Source organism: Stegodyphus dumicola, chromosome X1 (genome assembly GCF_044657685.1).
Source record: "Stegodyphus dumicola isolate Sdum_Otavi_A_Nest chromosome X1, ASM4465768v1".
Classification (NCBI taxonomy): domain Eukaryota; kingdom Metazoa; phylum Arthropoda; class Arachnida; order Araneae; family Eresidae; genus Stegodyphus; species Stegodyphus dumicola.
Window position 1 is genome coordinate 14,114,992 of NC_140780.1, and position 24,985 is coordinate 14,139,976.

The 24,985-nt window shown below is 36.8% G+C and overlaps 1 protein-coding gene across 4 annotated transcripts in view; it reads left to right on the top strand.

The window, feature by feature from the left end:
• The window catches only part of LOC118203924 (annexin A3-like), a 132,410-nt gene that overhangs the window by 95,208 nt on the left and 12,217 nt on the right, over nucleotides 1–24,985 (top strand). For 3 of the 4 annotated variants that reach the window (XM_085807809.1, XM_085807810.1, XM_085807811.1), the window contains 4 exons: nucleotides 1,602–1,658; nucleotides 2,000–2,033; nucleotides 2,129–2,277; nucleotides 4,788–4,968. In XM_085807809.1, coding sequence (XP_085663935.1) covers nucleotides 1,602–1,658; nucleotides 2,000–2,033; nucleotides 2,129–2,277; nucleotides 4,788–4,968 — 421 coding nt within the window. The remainder of the gene's footprint in view (nucleotides 1–1,601; nucleotides 1,659–1,999; nucleotides 2,034–2,128; nucleotides 2,278–4,787; nucleotides 4,969–24,985) is intronic. The other variant, XM_085807812.1, reaches the window with a different exon arrangement.

Here is a 24,985-nt window from a genome sequence, read left to right on the forward strand (position 1 = left end):
GGCGTATTGGACTACGGAAAGCATATATATATATAATGTTGTATGATATTAAATTCATTTAGTGCATATATACATATAGATATGTATATACAGGTAGGCTTCTTACAAAAGTTTTCTTACAACGCGGTAGATACGTTCCTTGAAAATATCGCGTTGGAGCGAAAACGCGGGGTAAAGGTACCGCGTTGTAGAAGGCCTACCTATATATATATATTTAAGAAATGCCTTAATTTGCTTATATATATATATATAATAAATGCTTTAATTTTGTGCAGATGCAGCAAAAATTGATTTTAATATGAAAAACATTTTGAATATTTCAATTCCTTTTAATAGATCCCTAATACAAAAGAAAACAAGCAGTGCAAAACACAGAAAAAATAGTTAATTAAAATGGACCGTACAATTTTTTTTCAGTGAACAATAGAAAAATTCATTTAAAAATTTTTAAAAAAATGAGTTTATAACTTTTTCCGCTTCTGTTTTATTTTCATTTACTTCAATTTTAGGCGCTACACCTCTTCTTTAGGTTTCTAGATGGTTATTGGTTATTTATTTATAAATTAACTCAGTATTTTAACCACTTTTTTATGCTTTTAATACTCGAATTTGAATTTTGGCAGAGAGCACCACAAATGAATTTTTCTTCAATTTATTTCTTCGTCTTTCAATTTTTCACTATAAAGAAATAGCTATTTCGGAGATATATGCCGATAACTGGTAATTGATTAATAAAGATTTAAAATAATGATTTTCAATTACTTTCCATACTAATATCGGAAATCCCGGTTTGAAAAAATTGTCCCAGTTTTTAAAGGGAACAAATCCGTTTTAAAAGGCTCAAGAAAACCGTATACCACGTAACCATAAATTATATTATAAATAAAACTGTTGCAAAGTGTGTGTATTCATTTGAAATTTTGCCAGAAAAAATAACCATGTCATTGCTTTCTCAAAATGCTCTGAAACATTTCTTTCGCAAGTAACTTGAGAGATAAAAGGCAACTTTAACCAGTTATTAATTCTAAAATGTAATTTAAACTTCTTAATTCCTTATGTCATCAAATATTTGCTAAATAGAAAAGTACTAAAAGGACAAATCTAAGAGGTTTTATTTTTAAAAGCATGCGCAATCTAAAATTCTCTGTTTATTATGCCATCATCAGTTACACTATAAAAACCCAAGAATATACTACTTACTTATTTATCGGAAATGACCTGAATGTCATAAAACACAAGATATCTGGTAAAGCTAACAGTTGCCAAAAAATATTGATGGGAAAACGTAAATAATACACAGAAAAACTGTAAACTTTTGCTACTAAATCTTCTAAAGTAATGTTCGCATACAAAATCTTCACACAGTGAATAAGCAGATGCAATCCGTAGAAACTTTGCTCTGCTCAGAAGAACTGCATAAATTTTCATTTGTATAGTTTAGAGGAATTGTATCTAAAGTTCACGTCGTGGTGGTTCCAAATAGGCACAAATATTAAAGTAGGTTGTGTATTAAGCTTAGACTTTTTTTTCTGATTATATAAGTTCAGAGCATTTTACCAGCATACATTTTACAAAAACATTTATATTACTGAATTTTTCAGGGTCTTAAGACGGATGAAAACTGCATAATTGAAATTCTCGTTTCATTGGAATATATGGTAAAACAACTTTGCATTTTATTTTTTGGCCTAGCTTGTTTGTCAAATAATTAAGAGAATTAAGAAAAATGTTAATGATCCGTACAAAACATTTAATTTCTTTTTATATTAAAACTTTAGTAAGTAGAATGCTTGTGTTGCCTATAGCACTTTTTGAATATTAGTTAAATAGGTTCAAGTGCAGCTGCACTAAATGTTTGTTAATGCACATATATTTCTTCATGGGAAGAACAAGCTGCATATCGTATATTAAGGTTTTATAGGTAAAATTAAAAAATATGATTACATTTAATAATTTTATGTTCATTTTAAAATTAAGTCGTCTGATATTATTTTTCCAGGAGCTTAAATATGTTAAATCTGTCTTCAGGGAAAGTAAGTGCATTATACTTAAGAAGTTTTCAATAAAAAAAATTCAACTGAATAAATTCAATAAGAATTGTGTTAAAATTTTTATATTGTTTGCGTAGAATATGACGATGATTTGGGAGAGTTCCTCTGCAGTGGTTTAAGAGGCGATATGAGAAAGCTAATTTCGACTTTGACATCACGTGATCGTGAACACTACGTTGAAGTCGACGAACAATCAGCAGTCGTCGATGCTCACCACCTATACGATGCAAGTAGATGATTATTTCAATTTATTTTCCTCTCCCTTAACGAATATATGCATTTCACCATAATATCCGAGGAGTTAGGTCCTTTTGTGAGATATATTTACTCAGACAGTTACTCGGGAAGGAGTTTTGCATGTAGTTTTACATTTCAGGAAATCGAGAAGGCAAAAGAATTAATTAACTTATTCTTCAGAAATCAAAATTTTAAGTTTTTAATGCAAGTTGTTTGATCGTATAGCTTCCTTTCTAGATAGTTTCTCTAGTTCTTAATCTTATGTTACGTTCTCTAGTGACATATTTTGAATCTGATAAATCTTAAGCTCTAAATGAAAAATAAATATACATATACTAAATAAATAAAATTCTAGATAAGCACACACTTTTTAGACTGTTTTATTTTAAAATCAAATAATATAAAATTTATTACGACGATTTTTGTTTATAGCTAACATAGTAACAGACAGATGATTGCAGCTGGCAGAACTGACAACATAACACAAGAGTTTTACCTAACTGCATTCAAATAATGCATAGAATTTAACTATATTACTTGAAGCTATAAGGAACACCTGTCAGATTCTCATTATTATATCTAGTTAAAGCAAATTATTGAATTCCTTAAAAGACTCATTTACAAGAAATTAGATTTCATATGGGGGAAAATAACTAGAATCAATGTTGACAGGCAAATGCGTTTGAGATGCTAATGTCTAGTCTACTCACAATCTAATGAAGTCAATTCTACTTTGACACCCTCTTTAGAGCTCAAATACTTATTCCTTTCGTTTGCACATTTCTGAAATGAGAAAGAGAAATGAAAAGGACATAAGAAAGATCGAAAAAATAAAAAAAGCTAAATTAACGGCGGTAAAATGAAATTCTGTCTGAACCGATTCAATATTTGTAATTCTATTTTAATTCATGTTTGTAATTTTGTTCTAACATTGAATCATAGCTAAGCAAGTCATTTGGGGAAAGGGGACTTATTGCTGTATTACTTTCCTTATGTTTATAATTTTATTACTATTTCATTTATGATCTTTTTTATAAATCAGTTGCTAAATAGATAACTTCTTCCACATGAATTAATTTTCAACAATTTTTAAATGTTCTCATTTTAAACAAAGATTCAAGCAATCAGCTCTTTTCATGACAATTTAGGAATAATATGATAGTATATATCTAAAAGCGCATGTTTGCTGTTTAAATGTACTGCTTGTTTCACATTCAAATAGTAATAATGTCATTGATACTTTGCTACATCTTCAGTCATTTGGCGTAGCCAGAAATTAAAAATTTGTTTGAAGGTTTAAATATGGAAAGAAGATTCTTTCAAGAATTAGGTTATCAAAACAATGAGAACCTTTAATGCAAAATAAGAACAATATATCTCAGTAGAATCGAGTAATATAGTAGTATAATGCTCAAGATACCTATGTTTAATTTTCTTTGAATCATTTACTAATCAGGAATATTTTCTCTTACGATCAGAGAAACTGGTAATTCTGATGTTTTTTAAAACTTTTCCTAATTTTTTTTTATATAACAAAGTAAGATTCATCTATTATTTTATACAGTTCTACGATGTCAGATTTTCTGTATGTCTACTAGATGTATACAAATATATCATGAAAATACTGTTTGAAGAAGAATATGTATAACAATCAAAAATTTCTTCGCTGGAGAATTTTCCAGTTAAGAGAAAGCTGCCGGTCAATCCTTTTTTTTTTTTTTAAATTTAAACATAGCATAGTTAACAAACCATATACAACTGAACCGGTGCAAAGTGTTGACGAGTCAAAATTTTAGTCTAGTTTTCAAAAATTCTTTAAAGAAGAGGTGTATCTTCAAGTAACAGATGGTAAATTCAGCGGTTATAGGATTTTTTTTCCTTCAGGGGGTGCTATTATTGTATTATATTAATAGCTATTTAAAGTTATGATTTGAATTCTATCGGACAGAAGATTTAATTTTTAAGTTTCACTGTTATGTAAATACGTGTGTCAACAGCATTATATAAGTAACGTATGAAAATCATTAATTAAGAAATGACGCACATGAGAAACACAAAGTGTATATATGTAAAATATTTGTACGTCACATATACCTAAGGAAATGAGAAATGTCTCAGTCTTCATACTTAGCATCTCAATTATACTTTTGTGTAACCATTAGACGTTATCTAATTCATCAAAGTGAATAATACATTTCCTTTAAAAAAACATAAATGTTTCTTCAGTAGGAAGAAAGTGAAAAATGAAGATAGCTGTGTGAAACTTTGTTTGCAAAATTTAAGTGTTGGTAGATAAATGCCTTGTCGCTTTTTTTCATCAAAATTAGGCATTTATAGGAAGAAATATTCATTTCTGGTAACAGAATATTTCACTGAGTTAAAAAGTAACATTTCAGAAATGCCAGTTAGAAATTTGTCAAGAATTGAAAATGTTACGAATGATAATATATTTTCATGATTTGTATATTAATTTGTGATGTTCCATTTTTTATTTTAAAGGCTGGTTTATCGAAAAGCTGGGGTAGTGATGAAGATCTGTTCATAAATATTCTTGCTACTCGAAGCAAAAATCAACTACGAGCCACAATAGCAGCGTACGAAAGAATAGCTGGGCATCTCATGGAAGAAGCTATCAAATCCGAATTCGGTGGAAACATCAGACATGCTCTTTTAGCTATTGGTAAGTAAGAGATTACCTTATAAAATTCTAAATCTACGAGAGGATATTCTATACACAGATATGACCTGTTCATTCGTAGTCGTTTGGTAAGGAAGATAGATAATTACGTGAGCGTAATATGAAATTTTTCTCTCGGGTTTTATTTATTTTTATAGTTCAGCTATGCTTCAGCACTATACATTACTTGAAAATACATTTTAACAATGATTTCTGTCCATAATTTTTCATCTTCGTATAATCCATTATATGTATCAGCTCAAAGTTTATTGCTAACCAAATTTTCACCACTAATTGTGTAGGAAAGTTCTGTGGGAAAATACTTCAATTAAAAAGGAGTTCAATCAGTGTTCATTAAGAAATAAAATCAGTATCTATGAATGGCAGTAATATGACGGGGATTTTGATGATTGAATCATTATCGTCAGATGCAGTAACTTAAAACGTTTTTAATGAAACAGTAAATGTCTTAAAATTTTTCACATAATAGCTTTCGTGCATAAATTCAGTCTACAAATATGAGCGACTAAAATGTCTTTTTCAATGTGTACGCTATATTTTGATTGTGTACAATGAAGTAATTAATGCACAAAGAACAAGACTTTAATAAATCTCCTTAGAAACGGCTTAGCAAGGCTAACAGCAGCTTTAAACGAGAAATATCTTCCTTCACTCTCCGCACGAGTTTCTCCGTGAAAGTAATGAGATATAACATGCTTTGTTTAGCAAAGAATAGACACATTAGTAAATAAAGTAGGTTTAGTTAACCTAACTAATAACAAATAACTCGTCGAATATTGATTATTGGAGAAGTAAAATAAAAATATACAGCGTAATATTTGTAAATTTTGCAGGACTCGACTAGTTTCGATGGTTTAACTACAGAACAATCTTCCTCAGCTGCCTAAGTGTACATGAATGAGATAAGATATCGTAATAAGATAAGAATAGCTGGACACAACTTAACCAACTGGCACCATCTTATTGATGAAACAAGAAAACTTAAACATAATTTCTTTAAAGGCTGACGGTAAAGATGGATTGGAATTAGGGTCATTAACTAGAACAGAAAGATGTTCTTGAATGTCAAATGGAGATTATACGATTGTCATTCCTTTCTTTCGATCAATTAGCTATAAAACTGCACGTACTTTACAGAAATTTAATTTTTGGATCAATAAAATTCCCAGTTCCATACTTAAGATGCAAAGTCGTGTTCTTTTGGGAAGCATAAAATGTAGATACTACTGAAGACGAAATAGCGAATTTTCACTATGCCTTGAAAAACAGATGATTGCCACCGAAGTTTATAACAACCTTTTTATTTTAACTAAACTGAATAGAACATGCACACACTCGATGCTCACAACTAAACACCATTTGTGGCTAAGTAACTTAAACACAGAATAAATAGTATGTAAATTCAGAATGAATTAAATTTTAACTATATGACTGGCTCCTACTTCAACTATATGACTGGCTCCTACTACTTTATCGGCTGCACACAACAGAACCGAATCTAAATTATGAATATAATGTAAGTAGCTAGCACAAATTTTCATCTACAGAGCTACTTGGCAAACACACGGCATAAACTTATTCTCGGAGTAACTCATTCTTCTATTCCGAACTCTTATACTCTGTCAATTAAATACTATTTTCGAACTCACTTAGAATTTGCATATACGTCATTTAAATTTGCATTCTGGCAGGGAATTGAAATCAGAAGGGTAGATAGAGTTTTTTAAGATAAAAATAATCGATTAGTACAAAATCAGGTCTTTATAAAGGACCCAATTCCGAATACGAATTCCTGTGGTATTTACAGCATTCCTTGCAGTGTGGCTTAATTTACATTGGCCAAGCTTAGAGCTTTAAAATTTCGCGTTAAAGAACATAAAGCATATGTTAAAATGCTGGCTTAGGACTTCTGTCCTATGTTGCCAGCACTCGTGGTCCGAAAAATCGCACTTTTATTCAAAAAACATCTTCATATGGTGAATTACATTTTCTAGAGGTGTTTCATATTCAAAAAAAACCTTTCCGCTCTAGTTAAAGACCTTAATTCCAATCCATCTTTACCTTCAGCCTTTAAGGAAATTTAGTTTTCTTGTTTCATCAATAAATGACGACAGTAGCTTAACTTCTTAACTAGTCCAGCCATTCGTATCTTATCTTACCTCATCACAATATCTTATCTCGCTCATTTGCACTTAGGCAGCTGAGGACGATGGTTTTGCAATTAAACCATCGAAATTAGTCCTGCAAAATTAACAAGGAAGATATATTCAGAAACGGCTGTCAGTTATTTGACTTTTTCAACGTGTCCGAACATGCATATCCTGCAATGTTTTATCTAAGATCAGAATTAGAAAATGGGACATTCCACGTTTCGTTGATTATTTCAAAAACAAAAGTTGCTCCGGCGAAGACAATAACATTAACAAGATTTGATTTATGTGCAGCTCTTTTTGTATCTAAACTCTACACAGTTGTTTCAACATCCTTAAGGAAGAATATTCGCATTGATCAGACTGTTCTATACTTGGACTCAAAAATAATTTTAGATTGGCTTAGTTATCTCCTCAAAGATGGAAAAGTTTTGTTGCTAATAGGATATCAGAAATTCAGGACTCCACTTAAGAAGCTTCATAAAATTACGTGAAACTCAAGAAAATCCAGCATATTGTGCCTGCAGAGATATTTCCACAGCAAAACTGAAACGTCACACTTTTTGGTGATATGCCCTTCTATGCTTCTATCAGCATAATATTGTTGCTTGCGTACGGGTTCGTAACAGATTGAATGCACAAGTCCGATAAAAAAAAATTAGTAAAATTTATTCTTATCACAAGAAATGTAACAAAACGCTGGGTTTTACCTCAAAGATATTGGTACAATATCACACAGTAGTTATATTTTAAACTACTAAAACGTTAAATTGAACGCAATACAAAGCACAGAGAAAGCTAATCCGATCTCACTGCGAATTCGCTACAGTCCATAATAACAACTTAGTAAACAAGTGAACTGAGATATTTCTCTCCGTCTTTTTAAAGCTTTTTAATCAGTCACGAGAATATTCTGGTAATTTCTGTTTTCTCGAAAGCAAAAGAGAAGAATTACTGTCACAGCTAACACAGTGTAGTCAATTACATTTTTTCAGTTTAAATATAAATTACGAGATATGTATTTATTAAATGCGCGTGCTCCTGTATTTTTACTTTTTCGGCGTAGCTTTCTCTTAAAACTTGTCACGCGTTGCATTGCACGAGAAAATAAAACAATTTTAGTTACAATTCTAGTAAGAATTGTTAAGTCAATACAAAATCCGTAACAATATTCTCCCTCTGTGTAGACATCCACAGGAAGAATGCACGGCTGATATCAGATCCGACGAAAAGATATCGTTTCTGTCAGTCAACATCACCATTTCAGGTACACCTGAAGTTACTGATATGTTAGAAATAATTTCGAAATACTCATTATTGTCAAAATGCATTAGAATAATCTCATGGCGTATACGATTCACCAGAAATTGTAAAACACAAGCTCATAGTAAAAGAATCAAAGGTGTATTATCACATGGAGAACATGAAGAAGCATTAAATCTAAAGTAGAGCTCATTCAAAAATCAGAATTCAAGCTTGAGTACAACTATTTAAAAAAGGGACTGCTCTTGTCCCCAAACCGCAAAGTGATTCCAATGAATATTTTCCTTTATGAAAATGGAATTATTAGAGTAGGAGGACGATTAACAAACTCAAACTTAGATCAATCATAAACATCAAACTCTTATACCAAAGAATCACCGTTTTACTACTTTACTAGTACAATATTATCACAAAATTCATTACATAGTGGTCCTGAACTTATTTTATGTTGTATCCGTTAAAAGTATTCGATACCTTCTGGAAGAGACGCATTTCGACGATTTCTATCTAAATGTTTGACTTGCTCACGGCTGAAGTCGTAGACATGCAATACCATCATCTGAAACCTGCCTTCTAGTAGATATAGTGCTGGCAGAGCATTACTTAACGTTGGACTATTCATAACAAAACCTAATCTGATTCGCAGTGGAGTAAAAATTAAATCTTAAATTGCTCTTTTTATTTGCTTTGCCATTAAAACAATTCACCTCGAGGTTGTTAAGATTTATCAATAGATGCCTTTCTAGGGGCTTTAAGACGGCTTATCTCCAGACGTGGAAAACCAGTAAAATTTGTATTCAGATAACGCAACGAATTCTTGAGGAGCAGCAACCTATATGAAAGAGTTACAAGGTATTTCTCCTAGTTTCCTAGAGTGCCTTCGTGGTGTAGCGGTTCTGCACACTGGGCCGGTATTCCAGAGGTCCGTGGTTCGATTCCCGGCAAAGGCGTTTGCTATTTTTCATCTTTTCTGCCTCTACAATTAACCTAATGTCTCTATAAGTGGCGCCCGAACTAAAAGGGTTGTGGATGATGATTCTCCGCACCCAGGATTTGACGACTAGGTCCCCTAAAACCCTAGTCACCCTTTAAAAAGGGGAGTATATAAGGTATGTCTCCCACTTTCCTAGAGTGCCTTCGTGATGTAGCGGTTCTGCACACTGGGCCGGTATTCCAGAGGTCCGTGATTCGATTTCCGGCGAAGGCGTTTGCTATTTTTCATCTTTTCTGCCTCTACAATTAACCTAATGTCTCTACAGAGTAACCAATGCTTCTGAATTTTCATAAAATTCAATACGTTGCTGCTCAAAAATATGACATTTTATCCCACCTTTAGCTCACATTTCGGAGGATTGTGGGAGCCTGTAATCAAATCTGCGAAGCAATATTTCTTTAAATTCTGCAAGTCAGCTATCTATCAGTAAGCAATTTTTGAGGACTTTAACACTCTAATACAGATTGAAGCTTATCTTAATTCCAGGTCACTGACTCCTCTTTCTTCATATCCTCAAGATTTAGAACCTCTTACCCCAGGACATTTTTAATAGGTGCACCTGTGATGTCCTTTCCTGAGGAAGCTCCAAAAAAGTATCTTTGCTTAAAGTCAAGACGGCATTCGATTCGGCAACTTCTTAATCAGTTTTGGCAAAAACATGGCAAAAAGAATATCTGAATCATACGTAACGTCGGGAAAAGCGGACTTAAAAATATCCAAGTGAATGAATTAGTGTATCTCAAAGAGGATTCTCTTCCTTCGTTAAAATGGAATCTTGAAAGACTCACAGAAGGTTTTATCGGAAAAGGCAGAGTCGTTCGAGTTATTGAAGTAAAAACATCAACTGTACTTTATCGACCTCCAATTTCCAAATGTTCTTCGCTTTCTATGCAGTCATCCTGAACCTGGCTGAAGATGCCAGGGCTTCTTCCACTCCAGTGCCGTATGCACGCTTCCTGTTCGATGTCTGCGGTGTGCTGGACCTCATTTTGCCCGGGACTGCCCCAAGCCATTTGACGAGCCCAACACATGTGCCAACTGCTTGGAGGACATGCCGCCAACTAGCATTACTGCCCAGGACATCCTTCTAATAAAAATAAGAAACAGAGGGAACCTTCTAACCCCATTTCGAAATCCCAAGGTGCCGGGAAACAAAATTTTGTACCCCCTCCCGCTCCAACTCCATTTAGCAGCACGGCCCCCTTATTTTCTCTTCTATAGTAGCGAACGAGCATACTAATCCCGGAAGAACGTCCGTTAATGCTAGTAAAACTACTCAACCAACATCTGCTCCATTTCCAGCGCCTGTTCCTGCACCGGAGAAGCCACCTGCCCAGTTTCTAGCCCAACCTGCGGTACCCGACGACAACTCCTGTACTGATACTCTCAGGAGTGTTTTCCAAATCTCCCGGGAATTCGGCATAGACCAGAGGCTACTTCTAGCTGAAGGCTCTACTTCATCTTCGTACTGCCTCTACAGGTCCTGAGAGAGCGTTTTTTATATTTGAGAGTTATTGTGCTCTCACCTCTTAAAGATCTACATTCAACGACCCAAATAGAGAAGACCTCCTCATCGGATTCTGGAATGCAAACGGCGTTCTTCCAAAAACTCATGAATTACGGGATTATATCAGTGAGCATGCTGTGGACTTCTTCCTTGTTCAGTAAACTCATCTGGTCGACGAACGTAGCGCCAATATTCCTAATTCTATCTGCTACCGCAATGATAGAGCGGCTAGCAACAGTGACGCTATTCGCGCTAGTGGCGGCACTGCTATTTATGTAAAACGCACTGTGAAACACAGTACAACTCCGCGCATGGAGGCTCTTGAAGCCTTTATCGTCCAAATTTATATTCAAAATTTACCCCCTATAGCAATAGCGTCCTGCTATATGCCTCCGAGAAAGGGACCTAATTTTATCCCTGATCTCAAAAAAACTTAGCGGAGTCCTAAATAATATGATTATTGCAGGAGATTTTAATGTCCGTCATAGAAATTGGGATTGCGTCACTGCCAACAACTATGGCGATAAGCTTAAAAATTGGGCTCAGAGCGCCCACATCCAAATTGTTGCGCCAGGAGTACCTACGCATTATCAGTTCCCTGGTGGCATAGGTGCTCCATCCATTATTGATTTGGCTCTGTTCAAAAACATAGCATTAGCTCATTCGGTACAAGTGATTCCGGAATTGTCAAGCGACCACTACCCGGTTCACCTCACCCTAAACTGTATCAAAATTAATTAAAATCTAACTGCGCAAGTCTCCACGAATTGGGGCAGTTTCCGGCATATTTTGAATTCTAAAAATTTACCCTCCCTCAAAATTAGCAATAATCATGATGTTGATAACTCTATCGAGCAACTAACTAGCACAATCAAAAGTACATTTGATGCGGCCTCATTTCCTAAATTTAGACCAAACTATTCCGAACTCCCAGCTAATATTAAAGAAAAAATCAAAATCAAAAATCATCTTCGTAGAGATTGGCAAAGAACCCGAGTTGAAACTACCAGAACCCAACTACGAAGACTCCAGAACGAGATTAAATCTGACATCAAAAGGTATTCAAATGATAAATTCAATAACTATCTTAAGTCCTTAAATACCACTAATAATAGCCTCTGGGAAGCTAGCGCTCGGCTACGCAAACCAAAATCAGACATCCCTTCCCTAATGGGCACGGTCAATGACCGAATGGCAATCACTGACACCGACAAGGCTGAACGCCTTGCAGACAGTCTACAGGAACAATTTTCACCTAATACTGGACCTCTGTTCGATACCTGCACTCCACATGCGTGAGAAGTCCAAATACAGGTTGACAATTTTCTCTCCTCAGCTCCTGACTCAGGAGAACCCATAAAAACAACAATGTCTGAAATAGCGTATGTTATACGTGATTTAACCCCAAAAAGGCACCAGGTCTGGATAACATCAATAATCGCATGATTAAAAACCTCCCTGTTAAATTCATATTTTACCTAGCATTTTTGTTCAACACTATGCTAAGGCTAAAATACTATCCTACTGGCTGGAAGAATGCTTGTGTCATTCCAATTCTAAAACCTGCTTCGGACCCCAAAGTCCCTCAAAATTACAGGCCGATCAGCCTCCTGTCTTCATTTAGTAAACTTTACGAAACTATATTGCTTAGACACCTGAAAGATTTCTGCCGAAACCGAAATATCATTATTCCACAGCAACTCGGATTTCGTGCTAAACACTCCACTCAGGTCCAGCTGCTGAGAGTAGTGGAAATCATTCATGCGGGTGCTCGCAATGGAATGCCTACAGCAATCGTCTATTTAGACGTAGCTAAAGCATTCGACAGGTGTTGGCACATCAGCATTATTTACAAGCTTGGTTTTTCGGCTGACTTTGTGCGACTAATGCACTCTTATCTAAGTAATAGACATTTTGTGTCAAAGTTAAAAATTCTCTCTCTTTCCCCCGTCCTATCCTGGCCGGTGTCCCGCAGGGAGGAATAATTAGTGCATATTTATTCATTCAACCTGTATGTTAATGACATCCCACAATTACCTACTGTCGATCTAGCACTTTATGCAGACGACACTGCCATTATTTCACAACATTCAACTCTCCACCATACATTACATCATCTCCAGCAATACCTGTCAGATTTAGAGTCCTGGCTCGTTGACTGGAAGATCAAAATTAATGTTGCAAAAAGTGCTGCTACAGTCTTCTTCTCCAGAAAAAGGAATGTTCACAGTCAACTTCAGCCACTCAAGCTCTACAATGAAAATGTACCTTGGATGGACTACTACAAATATCTTGGAGTTTATTTGGATGCGAAGCTCATCTGGGGCGTTCATATCTCCTACACAATAGCCAAAGCCAAGAGCACTCGATCCCAACTTATGCAGATCCCAACTTATGCAACTCAAGATCCAGACACCTCTCCCTCCGGAGTTCCCCTATATTCAAGTACCATCATGCCTGTTCTCACCTATGCAGCTCCAATCTGGGCCAACTGCAGCCAACTCTCATCTTAAGAAGATCCAGGTTTTTCAAAACGTCACGCTTCGCATCCTTACTAATGCTCACTGGTATATTCGTAATGAAATAATACATTTTGATCTCAAAATTCCTCCCCTAGATGCTTTTTTCAAGCATGTTTCGGCTAAATTCTTTCAACGTATTGAACAGATTAGCAACCCGGTCTTGCATGCCATTCCTGCTTATAATCCGGCAGAACCCAGCTCTGCCAAGCGACCTAGGGCTGTCATGGACAGATCCTATAACAACTTCCCTAGGAAGCCTAAAAGGGTTTGCCTGCTTGACCGGGGAAACTAATCTGGAAAATTTCACAAGTACTTCACGGGCCTAACCCGGCTACTCTTAACTGATCTTACCGCCCCAGACCTAATCTGGCTTCGTTTTTCGCGAATACATCCCCGTGCTGCACTATTAATATTCATACCTGCCCTTGCCAAGACCTTATCTGCCAGACTTCATCAAATTTTTACTTTAAATAATATTTAATTTAATTACTTAAATTGCTAATTTACTTATCCTAAATAAATACTTTTCACTGCATACACACAGCTGAACACTGAAACACTGAGCTGCACTGCAGATTTAATATTAAATTAAACTCGCGAAACACGCATTACTTCGTATTCATTCTCCCTACGGTTCTTCGCCGCTCATAGCTTGCTCCAGTTATCCGCCATTTAACTTAGCTTCGAACACTCCGCAACCGCGCTTTTCGCCTCTTTCTCCTTCGTCGGTCAGTGACCCCTTTTGTCCCCGCTCCGACCACCCCAAAGCTCTTAGCTATACGCTTGGATTCAATACCTTACCTTACCGGGGACCGGTTTTCCTTCAACTGCGCCTCACTCCATCAGCTGTTTTGTCCCCATGGCAACCATCCAGGGTCCTCGCGTCCCGGTTGCCTTCTCTTTGTTAAGCGACTCCTGACTTCAGCTTATCTGCTCTTTCATCTACTTTAGCGACTGCTTCTCTCTTATTTATTTCATTTTTATGAACGATGACGTGGAGGTAATTGCAATTAATTGCAAATGTACTCCGTAATCCAAATGCCTTGGTCCTGAACCTGAAAATTCAACCGGGGGGAGATACGTTAAGTTTCAAAATGTTTTTGTGCCGTATTTTATACTTCTCCATAGCTGTCATCGAGCTAGATGTTTTACTATTTAAGTATTTTCAGTTTAGTCTTGTAATTGCGGTAACAGATGTTTAAAAAAAAGAAAAAAAAGGGGGGACTAGAATTCGATATTCCATGAAAATGTCAACATGGGAAAAATTGTGATGGTGCATATATTCTAAATCTTATTTAATTTTGCATCCTTATTTATCGTGTCAAAAGTCAAGCGTTTTCAGGCAACTGTAAGTCTGAAAATTCAATGTTAATAATTCTTAATTATTGAATTTACCCCCAGCGAAATTATGTAAAATTTTTATCATGGTTTGTAGTTTATGTAACGTCAGAATTAGTCAAAACTAAAGACATTTTACATTAAAGGAAAAAAGGGAAAATTGAATTAAATTAACAGAATTGAGTGAAAACAGAAGAATCCAATTAAAAAAATGAAGTAAGTAATAACCCCTCTTACCAAAACTACCAGTGCATCAATTAATCAAGAGAAAATCAAATAAAACTTAAAATATGACTAAAGTTCTCTTATAAAAATATAAATAAAGTTTTATCATCAAAAGTCTTAAAAGATTAAAATATTATAAATTACCCAGTTCTCTGTGAGACACAGGAGAGTGTCTATTATTAGATGACAGCTATTTCGTAATCAGCAAAAACTGGCATGAAGCAAATAAGTAGCACGGCTCTCGATGCAATTAAAAATATGGAAACGTGCTCACGTACACATTTCAAATTGCTGTAATGCAACAGTATCGGAGATGAAATATGTATGTATAAATTTCAGCTAAACTTACACGTTTAGTGAATATTCTGTTTTTAATAAAATCCTTTCTCTCTTCCTATTTAGACAAGCAATGATGTACTTAGCTGCGAGGCAAAAAAAGACTTTGTTAGTCAATAATTTGTATATGAAAATAGGAACAATTATTTGCTATCAAAATACTTATTATTAATTATTTATTATTACTAATTTTTTAATGTCAACTTTATTGTCATCGAAGAACATTGCGTTTTGCAGAAAAATTTCTTGACACCCTAAGTAACCACAGAAGCAACTGTTTTTACCCCCCAGACTTAATCTGGCATAAGTTTACGCGTAACCACCACCGTGCTGCTATTTAATATTTATACCCACCCTTGCCAAGACCTTTTCCGCCAGACGCCTATAATACGCAATAGTATTTAATTTATACTGAATTAAAATTCAGTACATGACTTCAATAAAAATAAATCTATAAGAATTTAATTTTAAAAATATCATTAACTTCTATAATCCTTAGAAATCATCTGCTCCAGAATTTTATCATAATTCAACTTGAAACTCAAGCTTCATTTCTGCAATACAAGCTTCATTTCTACCAAATTCACCCTTCGGTTTTAATCTTTAATTCTCTCTCTCAGCAACCGCTTTTTCGACTCTTTCGCCTTCTTCGGTCAATGACCTCGTTCCCCCACCCCGACCATCCCAAGACTCTTAGCTCATAGCTTGAATGCAGTATCTTACCTTTCCCGAGGCCCGGCTTACCGCACCTCTCTCCATCAGCTGACTCGTCTCCATGGCAACCATTCACGCTCTCTGCGTTCCGGTTGCCTCTCCATTGTATCCGAGCGCAAGCAGTTGACTCGCGACGGGGGGCTAATCGCCTTCAATTGTGATCAATGCTTTTTCTCTCCTCCTGTGTCCAAACAAGAGGACTCTCAACGATTCTTGAATTTTAGCTAATCTGCTTCTTTCGATTACTTTAGCTACTGCTTTTCTCTTATTTATTTCATTTTTCTGAACGAAGATGTGGAGGTAATTGCATTTAATTGCAAAGGTACTCCGTAATTCAAACGCCTTGGTCCTTGGTCAGAAGCAAGAGGAGTACACGCCCATACTTATAAGAATATACTCATATGTGTTGTTATAAAAGGCAGAGAAAGATTAACAAATTTGTTTGAAAGTTTACGAAGGTCATTTAAATAAATGCAAATTATTAAATTTTGGATTTTAATCATTCTGATTTTTCAGAGAATTAAGCAACGATGGGGCAAAAGTATGGATAAATTAATAAAAATGATAGCTAAATGCAGATACGAAATGTTTGAGATCCAAAAGACATCTCAAGGTTTAATTACTATGGCAATGCTCGCAAAAGCTACCTACAGATAAAAGGTTTTAATAAAGAATCATCAAGGAAGAAGCAAAGAATTCCTAAGAGTGAGTGAGTGGGGTTTTTGGCGCAAAACCAAAGGTGATTATGACGCGCCAAACACAAGGTGGATGATCAAAAATTATGAAATTAAAATACAATAAATAAAAACAAGTGGACAAATGTAACAAATCCAGAGGATGCAGTCATATAAAAACAAGGTAAAAGCAGACATTAAAATCCAAGACACAATCGTCAAAACGAATTACATTAGGTAATAAAAGCCAATCTCTCTTAAATAATAAAATAAATTACAATTGACCTCTCTTCCGATTAAACGGTCGAGAGGCAAGTCATAGCTATTAAAATATGGACACTCAATTAAAATATGACGGACAGATAAACAAACATTAATATTTAAACAAACAGGCTCATTCTCAGCTTCAGATATAAAAGATAGTTATATGTCATTCTAGTGTGACCAATTCTGAGGCTAGTCAAAAGAACTTCCTCCTTACGATTTCCAGCAAAATCCCAATGCTCGATTCTGGGCTTTACATTTCTCAACTTGTTGTTAAGCTAAACGTCCCAAATTTGCTGCCATTTTTTTTTTTTTTTATCTTCCCCTTGATGACACAGCAGATGTCTCTAAAAGGGATAAGGCGACTGGACAGCAGATTTTGCCGCGATGTCTGCAAGTTCGTTTCCCTTTATTCCCGTGTGCCCGGGAACCCAACAGTACAGGATTTCATATCCTCGAATCTTTAAGTTTATATGAATTTTCAGAACATCCACTAGTACAGGATTTTGAGTGTTGGGAAAAGCTTTCAAAGCTTTAAGAGCACTATACGAGTCTTTATAAACTATTAATTTTTTGTGGCAGAGTTTTGAGATGTACAAAAGACCATAATATATTGCAGTTAGTTCAGATGTTAGAACTGAGAAAGCATGGTGCAGGCATCTGCACTCTATGTAATCTTCGAATACAAATGCCATCCCGACATGATCATTTGACTTTGATCCATCTGTGTATATCGGATGATAACTGCTATATTTGCGCCTGTGCTCAGCGAGAGTTGTCTGTAAACGATCTCGTTAGTGCTCGCCTTCACGTGATGTTTGAAAACATCAAGAAGCTGAATCCGTGAATTTTCCCAAGGTAGAATTTCAAAATTCTGTACTGCTTTGGGGTGCATGTCAGAGAGGGAAAGTTCCTCAATGACCGGGCGAACTCTTAAAGGAAAAGTAGGAACACAGGATGGACGTGTTTCAAATAATGTGTTACACTCATTATCAAGTAAGCACAGATTATTGGGATGTTCAGGTTGGGATAAAATATTAAAATACTGCAAAAGGGACAATTGCTCATGCCTCAGATAAAGTGATGGTTCGTTAGAGTCAACATATAGGCTCTGTACAGGAGAAGTCCTGAAAGCTCCTGAACAAATCCTCAAACCTTGATGGTGAACAGGATCCAGTTTTAACAAAACAGAAGACCGAGCGGATCCATAAAAAACTGAGCCATAGTCCAGTCTAGAGCGGATAAGCGCTCTGTAAATGCGAAGCATGGAGCAACGCTCTGCACCCCAGGAGGTGTTCGCCAACACTTTTAAAATATTTAGTGTTTTTAGACACTTCTTTCTCAGGTTGAAAACATGAGAAAGGAAATTTAATTTTCGGTCGAACGCCACTCCTAAAAATTTTACTTCAGGTGTAACTGGAATAATTGTACCATTCAGATATAACTCAGGTTCAGGATGGAGACCACGCTTCCTACAAAGTGCTCGCACACAGTTCTCTGTTTCGAAAATGTAAATCCCTGTTTGTTTGACCATTCTTCGATCTTATTCAGAGCCATCTGCAGTTGCCTCTCTACGTATCTCATGTCTGCCCCTCGACAGCTCATCTGCAGATCATCAACATATAGAGATCCCAAGATGGTGGGAGGCAGTTCTTTTAATACAGAGTTTATTTTTAAACTAAACAGGGTTACACTAAGCACTCAGCCTTGAGGAACACCCTCTTGTTGTTCAAAAACATCTGACAGAACAGAGCCAATTCTTACTTGAAAAGTTCTAGCGTTCAAGAAATTCTGAATGAAAATTGGTAGGTTGCCGCGCAAGCCACTCTCATGAAGATCGCGAAGTATACCGTATCTCCATGCCTTATCATAAGCTTTCTCTATATCGAAGAAAATTGAGACAAGGTGATTTCTTCTTACAAAAGCTTTTCGAATGGATGTCTCTAAGAGGAGCATGTTATCTACGGTTGTTCTCCCCTTTCGAAAACCACACTGATGAGGCGATATAATATTATTCTTTTCCAAGAAGTAGACTATGCGGCTGTTTACCATCTTTTCAAACAGTTTGCAAACACAACTGGTAAGGGCAATTGGCCGATAGTTCGAGGGATTCCTCGGGTCTTTCCCTGGCTTCGCAATAGGAATGACTACAGCTCTCCTCCATGCACTGGGAAAAGTACGCTCTTTCCACACTCTATTGTAAAGTGTGAGAAGGGCACTCAGTGACCTATAGGACGGTGGTGGTGGTGGTGGTAGATTTGTGGCGCAAAGCTCTATAGGCCATATGCGCCAAACGCAGGATTCGTATTTCGCATAGAAAGTATAAAAGAAAAAATCTAAAGCAACAGCACACTTTTAAAATGGAGGCAAGTAAAAAGATGGTGAAATGGTGGGATGAAAATGTTGATTATGATTCTGATAATGAAATATGCAATATAGATATATAATCTTAAAATATCTGATTCATTAAAATTCTAACAAAAAATCTCAAGACAAAATCAAATTAAGTAATAGAAACCTGTTTCTTTCAGGTAGTCAAACAAATTGGTATTGACCTCTCTTCCGATTAAACGGTCGAGAGGCAAGTCGCAGCTATTAAAATACTTCTCACGAAGACTATTAAAATATGGACATTCAATTAAAATGTGATATACTGAGAGACAAACATCACAGTTTGCACAAACAGGCTCGTTTTTAGCTTTCAAAAGGTAGTTATGTGTTACTCAAGTGTGACCAATTCTAAGGCGAGTGAAAAGAACTTGTTCCTTACGATTGCAAGTAGTGTGCCAATGCTCTATTTTAGCCTTCACAATTCTCAACTTGTTATGTATCTGAACGTCCCAAAGTTGTTGCCATTTATATCTGATCGTCCCTTTGATGACACAACAGATATCTCTAAAAGGGATGAGGCGGCCAGACGTATACAGAATTTCATATCCACGACTTCTTAATTTAATATTTAGCTTCAATACATCCACTATCACAGGACTGTCGGGGCTTGAAATGGATTCTAAAGCTTTTAGTGCACTGTAGGAGTCTGTATATATAATGAAATATTTATAGTAAAGCGTTGAGACCTATAGCACAGATGCCTTAGCATTTCATAATACACGCCATCCAGACCTGGACAAGACCTATGTGTCTGCAACAAAGCTCCCTTTAGCTCTAGCACAGTAAAATCTCTATTATAAGGTTCAGATTTGGAAGAGTTGAATGCGATGGGATTTATTTCAAAGTGCGGCTTCATAGAGAGAAATGCAGGTGAATAGTTTCTGCTGGAAGAAACGGCAGCAAATGCCTCACCAATAGTATTCGCAATTTCTTCTATGGAGCTAATGAGCTTTTTCCAGAAAGGAAAGTGAGTGGTCTTTATATATGCCGCATACTTTTCGAACTCTTTCCCAAACCCGCTTACTAGCCGTGGAGGATGTTATTGACGACACATATGAAATCCAGGAATCCCTCTGGCTCTGCCTTCTTACTTTTCGTGCATTTGCTTTGGCTCTTTTAAATGCTATGAGGTTTCGCAGAGTAGGATATCTACGAAAAATTCCCCATGCTTTTTTTCTGTTTTTTCAGTGCTTCATGACAGTCGCGATTCCTCCAAGGTTTCGTATATTTTAGTATTTTTCCTGATGTTCTAGGAATGGAGAGCGTAGCTCCTTGAATAATAGTATTAGTGACAGCTTCAACAGCATCATCAATATGCACATCTTCTACCATTTTCTCTGTGAGGTCATCAGAGGAAGAGAAGAGTTCCCAGTCTGCTCTGTCCAGTATGAACCGACGTAGTTTTGACATGGATGGGGTCTGCTCCTCTTCGTGCATGAGACACAAAAATGGGATGATGATCGCTGTTGTAAAGATCATTTCCGACACTAAAAGTGCAAAATGGCAACAGAGATGGTGAGATGGCAAGGTCGAGAGCGTGGAATGTCCTTGAAGGTAGTGGTAGTAGTGGTAGTGGTAGATTTATGGCGCAAAGCTCTATAGGCCATATGCGCCAAACGCAGGATTCGTATTTCGCGTATAAAGTATAAAAGAAAAAATCCAAAGCAACAGAACACTTTTAAAATCGAGGCAAGTAAAAAAGATAGTGAAATGGTGGGATGAAAATGTTGATTATGATTCAGATAATGAAATATGCAATATAGATATAAAATCTTAAAATATCCGATTCATTAAAATTCTAACATAAAATCTCAAGAAAAATAATCAAATTAAATAATAGAAACCTGTTTCTTTCAAGTAGTCAAACAAATTGGTATTGACCTCTCTTCCGGTTAAACGGTCGAGAGGCAGGTCGCAGCTATTAAAATACTTCTCACGAAGACTATTAAAATATGGACATTCAATTAAAATGTGATATACTGAGAGACAAACATCACAGTTTGCACAAACAGGCTCGTTTTCAGCTTTCAAAAGGTAGTTATGTGTTACTCTAGTGTGACCAATTCTAAGGCGAGTCAAAAGAACTTGTTCCTTACGATTGCAAGTAGTGTGCCAATGTTCTATTTTAGCCTTCACCCTTCTCGACATGTTTTGTATCTGAATGTCCCAAAGTTGTTGCCATTTATATCTGATCTTCCCTTTGATGACACAATATATATCTCTAAAAGGGATGAGGCGGCCAGACGTTTCTACAGCAAATTTTGCTGTGATGTCTGCCAGCTCGTTGCCTTTTATTCCTGTATGTCCAGGGACCCAGCAGTACAGAATTTCATATCCACGACTTCTTAATTTAATATTTAGCTTCAGTACATCCACAATCACAGGATTGTCGGGGCTTGAAAAGGATTCTAAAGCTTTTAGTGCACTGTAGGAGTCTGTATATATAATGAAATTTTTATAGCAAAGCGTTGAGATGTACAAAAGCGCATAATAGATAGCAGTTAGTTCAGTGGTTAAGACCGAGGAGGCGTCATGTAAACGTCTGCCCTCCAAGTGGTCACCAATTATAAAGGACATCCCAGCGTGACAAGTTGACTTTGATCCATCCGTATATACGGGAAGATAACTGCTGTAATTATGCCTGTGCTCAGCAAAAATTTGTCTGTATATGATGTCATTTGTGGTTGTTTTTCCGTAGCTGTGGAAAATCTCAAGAAGCTGGATTTGAGCATTTTCCCAAGGTGGGATCTCAAAATGCTGTACTGCTTGTGGGGACATATCAGATATGGAGAATTCTTCAATTAGAAGACGAATCCTGGTAGGAAAATAAGGCACACCGGATGGACGTGCTTCAAATAAATGGTCACAGCTATCATCAAATAAACACAGTTTGTAAGGATGGTCAGGTTGAGACAATATATTAAAATACTGTAAAAGAGACAACTCCTCACGCCTCAAACGGAGTGATGGCTCGTGACAGTCAACATAAAGGCTCTGCACAGGAGATGTCCTGAAGGCTCCAGAACAAATCCGCAGAGCCTGATGATGAACAGGATCTAGTTTTAACAACACTGAAGACCGGGCAGATCCGTAAACAACTGAGCCGTAGTCCAGTTTAGAGCGAATTAGAGCTCTGTAAATGCGAAGCATGGAGCAACGCTATGCACCCCAGGAGGTGTTCGCCAAGACTTTTAAGATATTTAAAACTTTGGTACACTTTTTTCTCAAGTTTACGACATGAGGAAGGAAAGTCAATTTTCGGTCGAACATCACCCCTAAAAATTTTACTTCAGGTGCAACTGGAATTACAGACACATTGAGGTATAATTCCGGCTCAGGATGGAGACCTCGCTTTTTACAAAAATGCACGCACACAGTCTTCTGTTTCGAAAACGTAAATCCTTGTCTTTTTGCCCATTCCTGGATCCTGTTCAAAGCGATCTGGAGCTGTTTCTCTACATGTCTCATATCCGCACCTCGACAGCTAATTTGTAGATCATCAACATATAAAGATCCTGAAATGGTGGGAGGAAGTTCTTTTAATACAGAATTTATTTTTAGGCTGAACAGAGTTACACTAAGCACACAGCCTTGAGGCAAACCCTCTTGCTGTTCAAAAATATCTGAAAAAACAGAGCCAATCCTTACTTGAAAAGTCCTAGTATTCAAGAAATTCTGAATGAAAATTGGCAGGTTGCCGCGCAAGCCACTCTCGTGAAGATCCCGAAGTATACCGTATCTGCATGCCTTATCATAAGCTTTCTCAATGTCGAAGAATACCGAGACAAGGTGGCTTCTTCTTACAGATGCTTTCCGAATGGAAGTCTCTAAGAGGAGCATGTTATCTACGGTTGTTCTCCCCTTTCGAAAACCACTTTGATAAGGCGATATAATATTATTCTTTTCCAAGAAGTAGGCTAGGCGGTTGTTTACCATCTTTCCAAACAGTTTGCAAACACAGCTGGTAAGGGCTATTGGCCGATAGATCGGGGGATTCCTCGGGTCTTTCCCTGGCTTCGCAATAGGAATTACTACAGCTCTCCTCCATGCACTTGGAAATGTACGCTCCTTCCACACTCTATTGTAAAGTGTGAGAAAGACACTCAGTGACCTATAGGACAGATGCTTTAGGATTTCATAATACACGCCATCCAGATCCGGACAAGACCTATGTGTCTGCAACAAAGCTTTCCTTAATTCAACCATAGTAAAGTCTCTATTGTACGGCTCAGATTTGGAAGAGTTGAATGCGATGGGATTTATTTCAGAGTGTTGCTTGATAGAGAGAAATGCAGGTGAATATTTTCTGCTTGAAGAAACGGCAGCAAATGTCTCACCAATAGTATTTGCAATTTCTTCTATGGAGCTAATCACTCGGCCATCTTTTTCCAGAAAGGAAAGTGAGTGATCTTTATACATTCCGCATGCTTTTCGAACTCTTTCCCAAACCGCTTACTAGGCGTAGAGGATGTTATTGAGGACACATATGAAATCCAGGAATCCCTCTGGCTCTGCCTTCTTACCTTTCGTGCATTTGCTTTGGCTCTTTTAAATGCTATGAGGTTTCGCAGTGTAGGATATCTTCGAAAAATTCCCCATGCTTTTTTCTGTTTTTTCAGTGCTTTATGACAGTCGCGAATCCACCATGGTTTCGTACATTTGAGCATTTTTCCTGATGTTCTAGGAATGGACAGCATAGCTGCCTGAATAATAGTATTAGTAACAGCTTCAACAGCGTCATCGATATGCACATTTTCTACCATTTCCTCTGTGAGCTCTGCGGAGGAAGAGAAGAGTTACCAGTCTGCCCTGTCCAGTATAAACCGACGTAGTTTTGACATGGATGGGGTTTGCTCCTCTTCGTGCAAGAGACACAAAAATGGGATAATGATCGCTGTTGTACAGGTCATTTCCGACACTAAAAGTGCAGAATGGCAACAGAGATGGTGAACAGATGGCAAGGTCGAGAGCGTGGAATGTCTTTGAAGGCTCATGGAAGTAAGTATTCTGCCCATTATTCAGGAGACAAAGGCTATGATCTTCGATCATCTGCTCAATTTGTCTTCCACGGCAATTTGTATCTTTACTACCCCAGAGCGGACTATGGCCGTTAAAATCTCCCATTATTACGAAAGGCTCAGTCAGCTGCTCTATAAGATCATTTAAATCTTGCTGATCAGTGTGCTCATTAGGAGGCAAATAAAGAGAAACGACTGAAACTACAATATGAAAGTTTATTTGTACAGCGACAACTTGGAGAGAAGTCGTCAAAGGAAAGGAACTTGTGGGATAGTCCAGTGAGGTGAGGAGACATACACCTCCACTGGCACGCTCACCAGCAAGGTAATCCTTCCTGACGAGAGAAAATCTCCGAAGTTTTGCATGTTGATCTGGTTTCATATTAGTCTCTTGTATTGCGAAGCACAAAGGATGATAAGTATTGATCATAGCTTTGATGTCAAGGAAATTTCGGTGGAAACCGCGACAGTTCCATGAGACGAGGGTGGCCATTATGTTTGATGTTTGTTCTTTCTGTGTTCCTTTTTAGTTTTGCGCGGAAGCAGATGTTCAGGAATTTCCAATCCATCCTCCACTTCCATACTGTCTGAATCTAGAGATTC